The sequence below is a fragment of the Centroberyx affinis genome, unplaced genomic scaffold (assembly GCF_046629955.1).
Source record: "Centroberyx affinis isolate AG114_WGS23_722 - 3 ecotype Tasmania unplaced genomic scaffold, CSIRO-AGI_Caff_v1 ptg001641l_1, whole genome shotgun sequence".
In the NCBI taxonomy this organism is placed as follows: domain Eukaryota; kingdom Metazoa; phylum Chordata; class Actinopteri; order Beryciformes; family Berycidae; genus Centroberyx; species Centroberyx affinis.
The window spans coordinates 163,606-176,281 of record NW_027280075.1 but is presented as its reverse complement, the minus strand read 5'-3'; the positions used below and the strand labels follow the sequence as shown (position 1 = coordinate 176,281).

At 40.6% G+C, this 12,676-nt stretch overlaps 2 protein-coding genes across 5 annotated transcripts; both read right to left on the bottom strand.

Annotated features, from left to right (window-relative positions):
- Window positions 1-2,132: 2,132 nt before the first annotated feature.
- On the bottom strand, window positions 2,133-6,816 carry toporsa (topoisomerase I binding, arginine/serine-rich a). Of its 2 annotated transcripts, none has more exons than XM_071528244.1 (2): window positions 6,668-6,816; window positions 2,133-5,216 (listed from the first exon to the last, which is right to left on the bottom strand). In XM_071528244.1, the coding sequence occupies exon 2, from the start codon at window positions 5,211-5,213 to the stop codon at window positions 2,574-2,576; it is 2,640 nt and encodes an 879-aa protein (XP_071384345.1). In that variant the 5' UTR covers window positions 5,214-5,216; window positions 6,668-6,816; the 3' UTR covers window positions 2,133-2,573. The 2 variants fall into 2 exon arrangements, with proteins under 2 accessions (XP_071384345.1, XP_071384346.1); XM_071528245.1 differs by lacking the exon at window positions 6,668-6,816 and adding an exon at window positions 6,293-6,393.
- A 1,350-nt stretch (window positions 6,817-8,166) lies between these two features.
- Window positions 8,167-10,639, bottom strand: ndufb6 (NADH:ubiquinone oxidoreductase subunit B). 3 transcript variants are annotated; one of them, XM_071528248.1, is made up of 4 exons: window positions 10,388-10,639; window positions 9,479-9,571; window positions 8,825-8,869; window positions 8,167-8,311 (listed from the first exon to the last, which is right to left on the bottom strand). In XM_071528248.1, the coding sequence occupies exons 1-4, from the start codon at window positions 10,565-10,567 to the stop codon at window positions 8,246-8,248; spliced, it is 384 nt and encodes a 127-aa protein (XP_071384349.1). In that variant the 5' UTR covers window positions 10,568-10,639; the 3' UTR covers window positions 8,167-8,245. The 3 variants fall into 3 exon arrangements, with proteins under 3 accessions (XP_071384349.1, XP_071384351.1, XP_071384352.1); XM_071528250.1 differs by lacking the exon at window positions 8,825-8,869; XM_071528251.1 differs by lacking the exon at window positions 9,479-9,571.
- Between the last annotated feature and the right edge of the window lie 2,037 nt (window positions 10,640-12,676).

Genomic DNA, 12,676 nt, shown 5'->3' with positions numbered 1-12,676 from the left:
CTGATCAAGACAAGGGGCACTGCTAGAAATTCTGAGCCCCCTGATAAAATATCACACTGGGCCCCCTACCTCTCTGCATGTAACCTGATACTATGTCACCTCTCCTCTCTGAAGGGCCCCTCCGCTCAAACCTGGGGCCCTATGAAAATACTCATGTTCCCCACTCTAGCAGCACCCTTGATCATGATCAAGGTAAACCTGGCATTTGGCAGCAGAAGGATGCAAAATTGGAATCTCATCCAAGCATTATTGCCACTTCATCAGATCTGCTGTGAGCAAGTCTACTCCTTATACCCGACACTACTCATGACACTAATGGATATTTAAATGGATTTCTGCCCCTGTAAATTGCTTGCACAGATTGACGACGAGTCTTAATTATAAAACTGATTTTGTTTTGTACTAAGTGCTTGTTGGTCTAGAGAGAGGCAAGTTTAAACCAGAGCCAACAGATCTGATCTGCAAATGGATCTGTAACTAAATTGGTGGTTAACTGCTGGCCCAAAAAATAAAATGCTTACAGTTGCCTATGTTGTGGCAGCAAAAGTAAAGTTGTGTCAAATAGCCAAAAAATTAAGAGATAAAACCTATATATATATATATATATATATATATATATATTTGTTTTTTTAAAGAGGACACTTTTCTTTGGACTCCCTTCATTTAAATTTCCTCATGGCTTTACTTGTGTGGGTCCAGTGAATAAACAAAAGGGTATCTGACAAGCCTTCAACAATAGCTCACGCATTGTCAAGGCTTTTTTATCCTACAACTATGCAGATTTTCCATCAAGTTACTTGCTAAACCAATGCATAAGAGTTAAGGATCCGACATAAGAGCATCTTGTCTTTATGAAAAAAACAAACATCAGACCACAATTAGACAGTCATGCTTCTCCTGGCTTGACAGCACAGTGGTCATTCAAAACTCCCCAGCTTGTCAGACAGGGGGTTTGGGTTTTTGCCATTTAACGGATTTCTATGTAATTTTATGACTCATACTATACTCCTGCATATCTAAGCAAAAAGTACTTTTGCGTGAATGTTTTCCTATATTGTTTCTCCATCTCTTATAGATATACTTCCTCCTTTCCTTTCTTCTTACTAAGGCTGTGTGTTTTAAACTTTATTATTTTTTCATTTTAAATACATAAGAGACAAGGTCATTCAATTTGATTGAGTGCCACTTATCTAAAGGCTTAGTCACTTGTAAGATGTGCTTACATTCATTTCCACTGTTATGCTTCACATTAACATCTGGTATAGTTTCAGAACATTCTGAGTTGTCTTTGTCCCTGTTGAGCCCCAAATATACCGAGCACCAAAGCACACTCTTGCATTGGAAACAATAAAAAGTGGCAAAGTGACACTACGGAAAAACACCTTGTTGGCATTCTGTCGTTCCCCTCGCTGATCTCACTGACCACTCTGCCAAATATTCCAGGGTTGAAACATAAACCCACTATCTTCATTAGAAATGTAAAGTGCTGTCTGGTAGAAACAAGGCACAACTCATCACAGCATCCCTACTGTGTAGCATGGCAGTGGCAGATATTTTCAGTATGGTTATTATTACAAGTTGCAGAAAAAGTCAAGGGGGTTGAGTACTTTCTCAAGGCACTGTATATAATTAGCCTCCCTTCTCAGGGTTAGTGTAAGAGTAAGTCATGTCACCAGCTCATTTCTCAATGAATCAGTCGTTCTCTTCGCCCCTTTTTACAAGGCTAAAATTGGACTGTGCTAAATCAATCATCCCATTCCAATACTGAGTCCAATGATGTTTGTACTGATTTCTTATTCCAACTCTGGTACAGGATCACCAATCTGTGATGCATCTACCTAAGCTTTAGTGTCAAAATGTCAGTTTGTCACACAGTATCTTTATGTAGTAGTAGAAACACCATCATATATCATTATAATGACATTGTACCAAGGAAGATTATATAAATAGCTAAGCAAAACTGCCTGCATAAAATGTGCAGAATGAGTTAGATTACACAATTTTAATGTTTTACAATATATATATATATATATATAAATATATAGATACAGTATATAATGTAGCAAAATTTAGTCTCACTCTAGTTGAACTCATTAAAATGGTTGTCAAATGTACATATAGGTTAACTACCATTAATATGAACATAATACTAAGACTTACCTAGTTCTGTCTTGTATGACATCAACAGAAAAGCAATTAAACAGCAGACTACACACAGATGCTGTTAACAATTTATTAGTTAAATAAAACTCATTACAAAAAGGCCCTTTCCAAATTCCAAACACCATCAGCTGATAATAAGAACAATTATTGATCAACAGATTCCATGAGCAGCAGGTAGAAACTGTTTGGTCTCAAGAATACAGCTGATGCTTATGACAGCAAAAATCATTGTACTCAATGTTATCCCTGAGAGAGCGACTTAGAAATAAAATAAATCCTTTTGAGAGAATACATTTCTCCAGAACTACTGTTGATGCTTAAAAAACAGAGGAGTGACTCTCCACATTATCTCACCCTGCCTTGTTCAACGGAGTGGCACTTTGCTAGCAAAACAGCACCATGCATGAAAGTTAACAAGAGTCAGGGTGCTGGTTATCTTCAACATCTGGAACATTATTTTGTTCTACAATATTGCCTGAGGCATTAGCAGCCGGTGGTGAGCCCAGCTTTGACTCATCTGTGCCCGTGCCCACACCCACAGTGGGAATCTGCTTTCCCAACTGTTGTATCAGAGACTTCAGAAGGGCGGAGTCTGCTGGGTCATTTGTGGTATTGTTGATAGGGTTGTCTTTGTTAGTGCTGCTGGCCTGTATGGCACTGTCATTAGCTACATAATCACTGTCACTATCAATGGTAATGACAGTCGGTGAGTGCTTCTCTGTGCGTTCCTTACTCTTGTGTCTTTTGCTTTTCTTCTTGTGTTTCTTCTTTTTCTTATGGTGTCGCTTGCTTCGTTCAGAAGAGCTTCCCTCATAGATAATCTCCACACTGAGGCTTCTGCTCCTCTTTCTCAACTTCTCCTTGGATTTTTTATGATGTTTCTCTTTTCTCTTTTTCTTGTCTTTCGTTAGTGACGTGGAGGAATCAGGTTCAGGGTATGATTTGGAAAGTGGGTTTTTGGCAGGTTCCTCCAAGTGTCTTGTTTTGTATTTTCTCTTCCCACCAGGCTTGTCATGGTGAGACCTCCTTCTTGTCAAAGGAGAGCAACTGCTGGAGTAAGTCCTTGATCGGGAATGCCTCCTGTTTCGTCGGTGAGATTCTCTACTGCGGCTCCTGGAACGAGAATAGGAGCGCCGATCCGAGTTCCTGCGACAACTGAAATAGTACGAACGCCTCTCTGTGTAATGCATCCCACTGTTATCTCTCTCTTGGCTGTAACGACTATATGATTGCGAGTGATAGCTGTGTGACAGTGCGTTATGGCTGAAATCACTGTCCCTCTTTTTATCGTTACTGCCCCATTTTGAGAAGGAGCGGTCTTTGTTACTGGAGCAAGAATGCCTCGTACCTCTGGAGAGAGTGCTGCCACTGTTGAGAGAGATCACTGGGCTCCTACTGGAGTGCCTGCGGTCTCCACTTCTTGACCTCCTCCTCCTTCTGTCTCTGTTCTTTGACCTCTGCCTCTCCCTAGATCTATCGTCACTATGAAATCTTCTACTATCCCTGTCACGGTGGTCTCTGTTTTTTCTCTCTGGTTTACTGGATGGCTCGTGTTTGGTAGCGATTGATGGAGTACATCTTTCTTTTGAACCCAACTCATAATCCTCTCTTTCTATACTCGCTGACCGTCCAGAACCGCCAGGACCCCTACTCTGGGAAGCTGGAGGACTGAGACTGGTGAAGCGGATGTGTTGAGGGAGGTGAGGCACTTCTTTAGTCTCTTCATGACCAGACTCGTCAGAGTTGGAGGAGAGCTGAACCAGCTCTGGAGTCCTCTCTGATGTTGGCTTGACAAAGCCTACAATCACACAGTCTTCATTGTCAGAAGACAAACACTCATCCTTTTTAACTTTACCCTGAGGTGGGTCTGTTTGGTTGTGAGGACTCCTGTGCTGTGAAGAAGCCCCATACTCCTGCGTTTCCTCCTCCACACTGCTGTCTGAGTCTGAGTCTGGTACCAATAGCCGTTGAGCCATGCTCTGCTCTGCTGTTACAGAATACGATGGCCCAGGCGTCTCATCGTCCCACACAGACTGGCTCAGAGTAGACATGGAGTCTCCTGGGGGGTCCAACTCCACAGAATGCTCATCCTCAGAGATAGCTATTACAGATGAGTTGGAGCTGCTGTCTTCATTGGAGGAAGGGGCAGGGCAGTCATAGACAGCATGCTGGTCATAGGCCTCCATGTTGAAAGGGGACTTTGCAAAGTTGATGAACTCATGCAGGAAGTGCTCTGTGCGCCCCTGGAGGAAAGGCCTGAGCTCTTCCTGAATTGCTCCGTCCTCCATGTCGTAACGGGTGATGCGTGACATGATGATGTGCTGTACGATGTTGACCAAAGAGCCATGGGCCCCGTATAGCACCATGAGCTCTCTTTTTAGCCAGGGCACCAGTCTGTGTAGGCAGGCAGGATTCCTTTGGTAGAACTCAGCTGTGGTGTCTCTGGAGCGGCCCCCATCCCGCACACTCCGAACCCTCACCCCTCGCCGGTACAGTTCCCTCCTGAACTTTACCATTTCTTGCTCTCTGACATTGTGCACCACCCTGCCTTCACTAGCAGCTCTCCTCCTGGCTGCCAACCTCATCATCATGCGCCTGAGGGCACAGTCCTGCCGCTGTTCGGGAGGGTTCGCTGAGCCTTCAAACAGTACTCCATTGTCTGGAGGTGGAGACGTCCTTCGCTGAGTCTGCCTGCGCACCCCGGTAAGAGTGGTGCGGTACCGGAACCGAGCTCCCCCAAAACTCCCAAAGGAGCCATTTTCTAACGGCCGCAGGTCATACTTCTTAAAGTCTTGCTCTGATTTTATACTGTGGTAGATTGAGTTAAATGGCTGCTTGCATAGAGGACACTCTGCTTTGTTCTTGGACCACTCGTGGATGCAACGGAAACAGAACTTGTGCAGGCAGAGGTCCAAGTAAGACATGTTGTTGAATACATCCAAACAGATGGGGCACTTGGAGTCTGGAGACACCTCTGCAGACATTGCTTCAGAGGTTTTCCTTCTGGCACTCTTCTGACTCTGCCGCAGTGCAATCTTAGTTGCTGACATGATCTTAAATAGAAAAAAAAAGGGTATAACATTAATTTTGAAAACTCTGCTTAATTCATCAATTTACTGATCAAATAAGAATGGTGAGTCAATTATGGAATAATCTGTAAAGCTCTACTGATGTAGGCTACTGAAGTTTAACTTAGTACCAGAGTAATATATGCATGTAGTTTTGAAAATATCCTAATCTTAAATGAATCCTAAAATTCTTGTAAAAGAAAATATTAATAATAATAATGATAGTGTCTACTTACTGTTCATTTGAAAAGAGACAATTTCAAATGATTGTTATGCACCAAATTCAACCATAGATCATAATACATCTGAAGATTAGAACCTGATGCTGTTGACAGATGCATTCTCTCTCTGCTAATCTCATTAGAAAACTGTCCCACACTTGTCATTTTTACAATAGCCTGACACAATAGCTGGAAGGATGGAACACAAACTGGATGGCAAAATGTCATGTGATATTTCATGTTGGTCACCATCTTCATTCTTAGTATTTATAACTGACATGTAATTACTAATTAAAAATTACTACTTGAAAATTCAGAACCGGGGCATATAATGAAACAAGATACAGAATTAAATAATTCCACACTTGTCTACTATTGCTTCGGTAGTAAGATTTAAGGTGAGGCTTTCAACATATACTGTAAGTAGGTAAGTGTAGTACAGGTCCCAATTTTGCCAATTTTGGTGGTTAATCATTCATCGTCCCCTAAAGATGTAACGTTATGTGACGCAAAACTAATAATTAAATACTACTGACGTAGCGACGTTATAACTGACTCTGCAATATGTGTAGTGCAATTTGTTCATTCATGTTAAAGCTATGTATGTTTTCCAGAAAATGATTGATAAACCTAATGGGCCATAGTTTCATAGTTAAGGAAAGTTAAGTCACTGAATGAAACCATGTCATTTCTAAACTGGGGTACGTTCAAGGTTTTGTAGATGGCTTGGTCAACCTCATACTGAATGTTAACGTTAGCCAAATTACCCAATAGTGGGCTAGCTAGTTGGTCAGGGAATACAACGTTAACACTGGCCATTTACCCCGGAAATTCACTCACCTAAACTAGATACACTTGTCAGCGTCGAAAACGGCACATCATCAGAGTTAACTACCGCTTTGAACTATTAAATGTGTCCCTTTCCGTCCTCGATCACGTTGGTGTTTTCGGTTAGCTTAGCTAGCTACGTTAGCTAGTGCAGGTCGTCTGTGTTCGTTGTGTTCTCCCAACGAACTGACCAGAGAATAGCCAATACAAAAACATCGTGTGTTGACACTCCACTTTCACAGTCTTGAGCGCCCACAAACATAAGCTATTTTATCTGAAGTAGATACATTATTATCCAAAAAGACAGTCAAGCGACGGCCTCTAGTTTACCACCAGATGAACTGGAGTGCAGTGGGTTAGGGGGGGTTAGAAGAAAAGTTGTATTACCTCTTAGATCCTCAAACTCTTCTGCGGTTGGCAACTGATGAATCCTTTCTGTCTCGTATCATCTTATTCATTTCTACATGATTGTCGTCCTTTGAGCGACAGTTTTTGAGATTCGCCGCACTTGTGTCATACCCTATCGAGATGTATTGTTATTATTTAACCCGTGTAAAATCAAAAACACTTCCGGTTAATATTTTTCAAAATAAGAGTCCTCGAGTGACCATTCTTGGTGCAGGCAGTGGTGGAAGAAGTATTCAAATCTTTGACTTAAGTAAAAGTAGCAATACCACAGTGTAAAAATACCTTGTTACAAGTAAAAGTCCTGCATTCAAAAGCTTACTTAAGTCAAAGTACAAAAGTATTAGCATCAAAATATACTTAAAGTAGCAAAAGTAAAAGTAGTCATTATGCAGAATGGCCCATTTCAGAATCATATATATCATGTTATTGGACTATAATTATTGATGCATTAATGTGTTCATCACTTTAATGTGGCAGCTGGTAAAGGTGGAGCTAATTTTAATTACTTTATATACTGCTGGGTAGCTTAACCTATAAAAATATATCATAATTTATTAGTTGATTTATAATTTGTATTAATAATCTAAATCTGCAAAGTAACTAAAGCTGTCAAATAAATGTAGTGGAGTAAAAAGTACAATATTTCCCTCTGAAATGTAGTGGAGTAGAAGTATAAAGTAGCATTAAATGGAAATACTCAAGTAAAGTACAAGAACCTCTAAATTGTACTTAAGTACAGTACTTGAGTAAACTGGGTGCAGGTGTAGCAGCATCTGTAGCCTGTAAATGTTTTTCCTCCGCTTTATCAGGAAGCAGTGCGTCCCAAACCCAAACATCATTAAAGCTATATAATTAAATTATCGTACATGCATTAAGTAGGCCTACTATATAATATACTATATATAATACTTCCATGTACAACACTCACCCTGGTTTGTATGGGTACCTGTGTGTAAAATATCAACATGTTGAGTTTCACAGTTCAATGGAATGAAAAATAACCCCCTTTGACTTATTTTCTTTTACTATGAAAAGATGATAAGTGAATGTACTGGCTCAACTCCCCTAAGCACCGCACAGAGCGTAGAGGCCAGCTCTTATTGACGTGTTTGCAAGCACCTAATAAAGTGGTAATAAAGGGTTTTCAATAGGGTTTTTTTCCCCCAGAATTAATGAGCATTTATCGTAAACAATGTTTGCTCAGCACATCTCAATGGGATTTGTACAGTGGACTCTTCATCAGAATGTGTGGTTCAGTTTACAAAAAGTATAAATCTCAGGTAGATTTTGGATTGAGTTTCTCTTTAAACTGATGAGTCTAGCAGTGAAATGAAAATCTAAAGGAAATGTTTTTCACAGGGATAACACAATCTGTCATTCATTACTTTATCATCTCTGTTGAATGCGTCTTAATTTTCATTTATATATATATATATATATATATATGTAAAATAGGACTCCGCTCACATACACCTATTTGTAATATTTTAATGACATATACACATAGTTTTTACAACAGGGATTTAAGGGAATTGTAGAAATCTTTCAACTTTGTCTTCAGTGGTGACCATGGCTCTCGGGGAGATCTGGAACAACTTCGCCTGTCTCCAGAATAGTGTCACCCTGAGCACAAAAACAAGGAGTAAATCAATAGTTAAACTCTTTTCCTCCACCAAGACATCATTTTGAGAGCATCTCAGGGGTGTTATACAGTAAAACAGTAGCCGGTTGTGGTGGCACAAACAGTCAGTCAAGACTTCTTACAGGAAATTTAACTGATCAACATTTGTGCAAAAACATGACTGCAACAGGCTGCTCTATCCGCCATAGTTCTCAGAAAAGATTTATCTTGTTGATCGAATGAGAGCAGTACTCGTGAAACAGCAACATCCATAACAGATACTTGTTTCCTCTGATTACTCTGCCCTCCTCTATAAGCAGCCGTGTCTGTGTACTACAGCCTACTGACTTCATTTGCCATCCATGTTTGGCAGGCAATGTCAGTGGACTAGCCAGGAAGTACAGTTTAAGGGGTAGGCTAGTAAAGCAATGTGTTAGTTGTGTATTTGCAGTTGTACATAGCATATAAGGAAATCAAAAGAACAATGCAAAAATGAATAAATGAGGTATCCTTACCGGGAACAGCTTGGGTTTCAATTCCACAATGCCATATGGCCTTTGCTGTGGGGGGGGGGACAACAACAATATTGTTAGTACTTAGGCCTATCTTTCTTTTCATGGTGACATCACTAAACGTTCTGTTCATGAACTGAAAGTGAGAAATGGATGAATGAGAAATGGATGGTGAATGCAACACTCTGAATACCTAAACACTGTTGAATGTTGAAATCTGTTTCACCGTTCTTTTATTCAATTCAAATAATTATTCAATAACTTAGTAAACAAGTACAAGTGACTACACGCACAGAGCATGGACAACTTAAAACAGCAATAATAAGAGAAAATCAGCCAATCAGAGGCCATTCAGATGCTGAAAACTGGAGGTCTAACAAACCCATGTGCATAACCACTGTGCCGTGCTCATCAAAGCATACAATCTACATCTTGTGGTAAAAATGGTGTTTATTTACCAGTTATGTAACATACCCAGATCCAAGTGATACTGGGGTCTATTTTGCTTACTAGTTATCTTACTCTCTACTTGCTTACAATATTGACCCATTTCATAGTACAATATTGCAGATATCAAATTCTAGTAACTATTACACAGTTACAATTTCATAATGATCATTATTCATCATATAGTGTAAAACATTTCTGTTAACTTACAGAGACATGGTATTTCACGTAGTAGTGAATGACCCAGGCAGGTATCAGCAGCCGTGTTAACGTGAACACTCCACCTGTGTATGCTTTGTAGGTCTGTAAGGAGATAAACATTATAGGCAGATAAATATTAATAAAGAGAAGTGCATCAAGATTAACAATATCCCAGCTGCTGTACACAGGTAATATATAGACTGAATGCATGCTGGAATGAGGAATAGACCCAAACAAGTCTTGGACGATAATATGCTTATCCCACGATACGATTCGATACGCAATATTCGAGAGATTCAAGATGTCAAGAAGATCTCCAGTTAGTTGAAGTGATACATGAATAAAAGGCCGTTCGGCATACCTTGTAAAACCACAACGTGTAAGTTATAATTCTCATTATGGCAGTTAAAATGTGGAATCAAATGTAGAGTCAAATGCTGAATACATTAGGCTCATAAAAGTGTAAATTTATTATCACACTGTGCAGAACCTCAACATCAACACAGGCGACAGGAGCAGAAAGATATGTACAGTTGTGAATTACACACGGAACTAACCGCGGTAAATTGAGCAATTTGTGTAGTTTCGGTTGTTTACGGGTTTCTGCGTTACTTACATTTAAGACTTTTTATGAATCTTACTTTTTATGACCCTTAAATGCCAATTTAAATCACATTTGAGACCAAATTCACCCGCAAAATAAGCATAAAAACAGCAGCTGTATCACAACACACAGCGTTGCAAGCGAGCGAACAACTCGGAAAACTAAAGTCACTAGTTTCGACGAAGCTGTCAGCGAAGATCAAAACCGGTCGCTTTGTTTCTACTTCAGTGATATTTCGCAGGTGTCTAATGACCTGCAGGCGCCCTGTCATCGAAGTTATTTTGCCACCTAGATGGCCAGTATAGTCGACTCACATAAAGCCTCCAGAGACTCTTGGGCTCCAGAAAGCTAGCCCAGAACCTGCCGACGGGGCCGGGAGCTTTGGCCTGGCCCACCGGCTCCCTCGGGCTGAGCTCCTGGTCCTTCAGCCACTGCCTCCGGAGCTTCGTGATCTGCTCCACACGGAGCTTCTCGTCTGGCGTGTACCCAGACATTATTTCTTTCTGGATATTCAACCTCAACACACTACAATGACACCATGGAGGGCACTTTCCTCACCCACGAAGAAGATTTCACAGGAAACGCGAGACAGATTGACTACAGTGAGAATCTTAGGGCGACATCTACTGGACTGGAGCGGCTCTACACTACATGACCAATAAATCTCTCTCTCTCTCTCTCTCTCTCTCTCTCTCTCTCTCTCTCTCTCTCTCTCTCTCTCTCTCTCTCTCTCTCTCTGTCTGTCTGTCTCTCTCTCTCCCTCTCTCTCTCTCTCTCTCTCTCTCACACACACACACACACATACACACAAATCCAGGCATTACAATTTCAGTTTCTACATAACACTAGGCCCAGATAGCAGTTAAGTTAAAAAAAAGTTAAAAAAAACAATTTATGGAATTTCAGTCTATACAGGGAAAATTAAGTAGCCTAAGGAGGTAAAAGCTGCTTCTCTATACAGCATTGGAAAAAAAAGTACATGGAAAGTTAAAATCTTCTGTCTTTTTTTTTTTTTTTTTTTTTACAATTGCTTGTTGATCTTGTCCACACTTGTAGACTAAAACAAATTACACATGGGAGATTTTTATTAATTGAGTTGCCATGAATTCAAACTAGTGACCCTCCACTCACAAGCATCCTTCTCTAAGCTCCTGGCTACCTCCACACCTTGGGTCACTCAAGGATTTCTGTGAGACAGCGCTCCCATAACATAGTGCAGCTTCTTCCTTAGACAGCGCTGGCACCACCCATACTTCAAAGGATTGATTTAGGTTCATTGGTAGCATCTGTGAGCTGAGACGAGACCAGAGAGACACTCCCTTTTATTTGTCAGAGGATTTGTGCAGGCTTATGGTGTCTCTTGGCCGGGCTACAGACAGAAGTTTGCTGAATAATTTTTATTCCATTCTTTGAAAGTCAGATCTCACATCCTAACTTTAGATCTGTGAAGACTCCAACACATACCAGCTACCAAATGCACTGTGATGGATCAGTAATTCATTTTTCTATCAAATAGAATGTGGTGGTCTAAATGTGGTGTGAAGCGGCTTTTGGCATGGTCTACAAAGTGAAGCTCTTTGACTTCTGAAATGCTCACTGTATGCCCATAATGGCCATAATGAATGTTTAGTAGTGAAGAAAAAAACTCTCATGCACATACCATGACTCGTTATCCAAACTGTGTTAATTTGATACCCAAACCCATTTTCCAGAGAGGGCTTGGATGTGCTCAGTGTATCCTTTCAAGTGGATGGCTTCCAGAGAGAGAGAGAGAGCAGTCCTTTGTAACAGTATATGGTGACGCCAGTGTGGTCAGCCACAATGAAAGAAGAAACTGTCTCATTTAATGCTCAAATGATGACTGTTAACCTCTCTATGGCATTAGGCAGCCACTTAATTACAGTCATTTCATCAAACGAGAAACAACACAGGATCTTGTTTTCTTTTCTTTCTTTTTGTTCCACCTTTTAAAATGTTTTGCCAGCCAAGTTGTATTGTAAATGATCAAATTGCAGACACTGGGGAAATGCAATTAATATTAAATACTTAACTGTGGACAGCACTGTCTCACAGTTTGCAAAGTATAGGAAAAGCTGCATGTTAAACCACGGAAGTGGATGATTTGAACACACGCAAGGATAGTTACTGCCATCTGCAGCCCTGGCCTGTTATGTTCACTGTATTGGGCATGAACAACAAGACTGCTGGTGGGATTCCCCTCATCGGCACTGGACCCACTGTCTGCCAGGAGAAGCTGCCTTCATTCTCTCCCAACTACTCTGTTTATGGGAGACAAGGGGACAATGGGGCTCACACAGTTCAGATTCAGGGTCATTAACAGGACAGTTTTCCCCTGTATCATGGCCCATATTAATGCCACATCACTCCAAGAGACCTCATTTTCATACACATAGACCGCAGACTAATTATGTCATACAGTTTAATTCATTCTGTTCAATAATTTACTGGATCTGGAAACTGTCAGTTCAGTTTAGACAGAAGCAGTGTTGCTTTATAGCAGCTTGTTAATCACAATGTACCACTGATAATAACAACATAATAACAAGTTGCATACATTGAATTTTAAGCACAATGTAATGTGT

Excerpts from the sequence above, each read along its gene's own strand:
- toporsa (XM_071528244.1), bottom strand. The coding sequence starts at position 5,213 with ATGTCAGCAACTAAGATTGCACTGCGGCAGAGTCAGAAGAGTGCCAGA.
- ndufb6 (XM_071528248.1), bottom strand. The coding sequence starts at position 10,567 with ATGTCTGGGTACACGCCAGACGAGAAGCTCCGTGTGGAGCAGATCACG. Across the intron at positions 9,572-10,387 it reads AGAGTCTCTGGAGGCTTTAT|ACCTACAAAGCATACACAGG; the intron begins GTGAGTCGACTA and ends ATCTCCTTACAG. Across the intron at positions 8,312-8,824 it reads TGAAACCCAAGCTGTTCCCG|GGTGACACTATTCTGGAGAC; the intron begins GTAAGGATACCT and ends TTTTGTGCTCAG.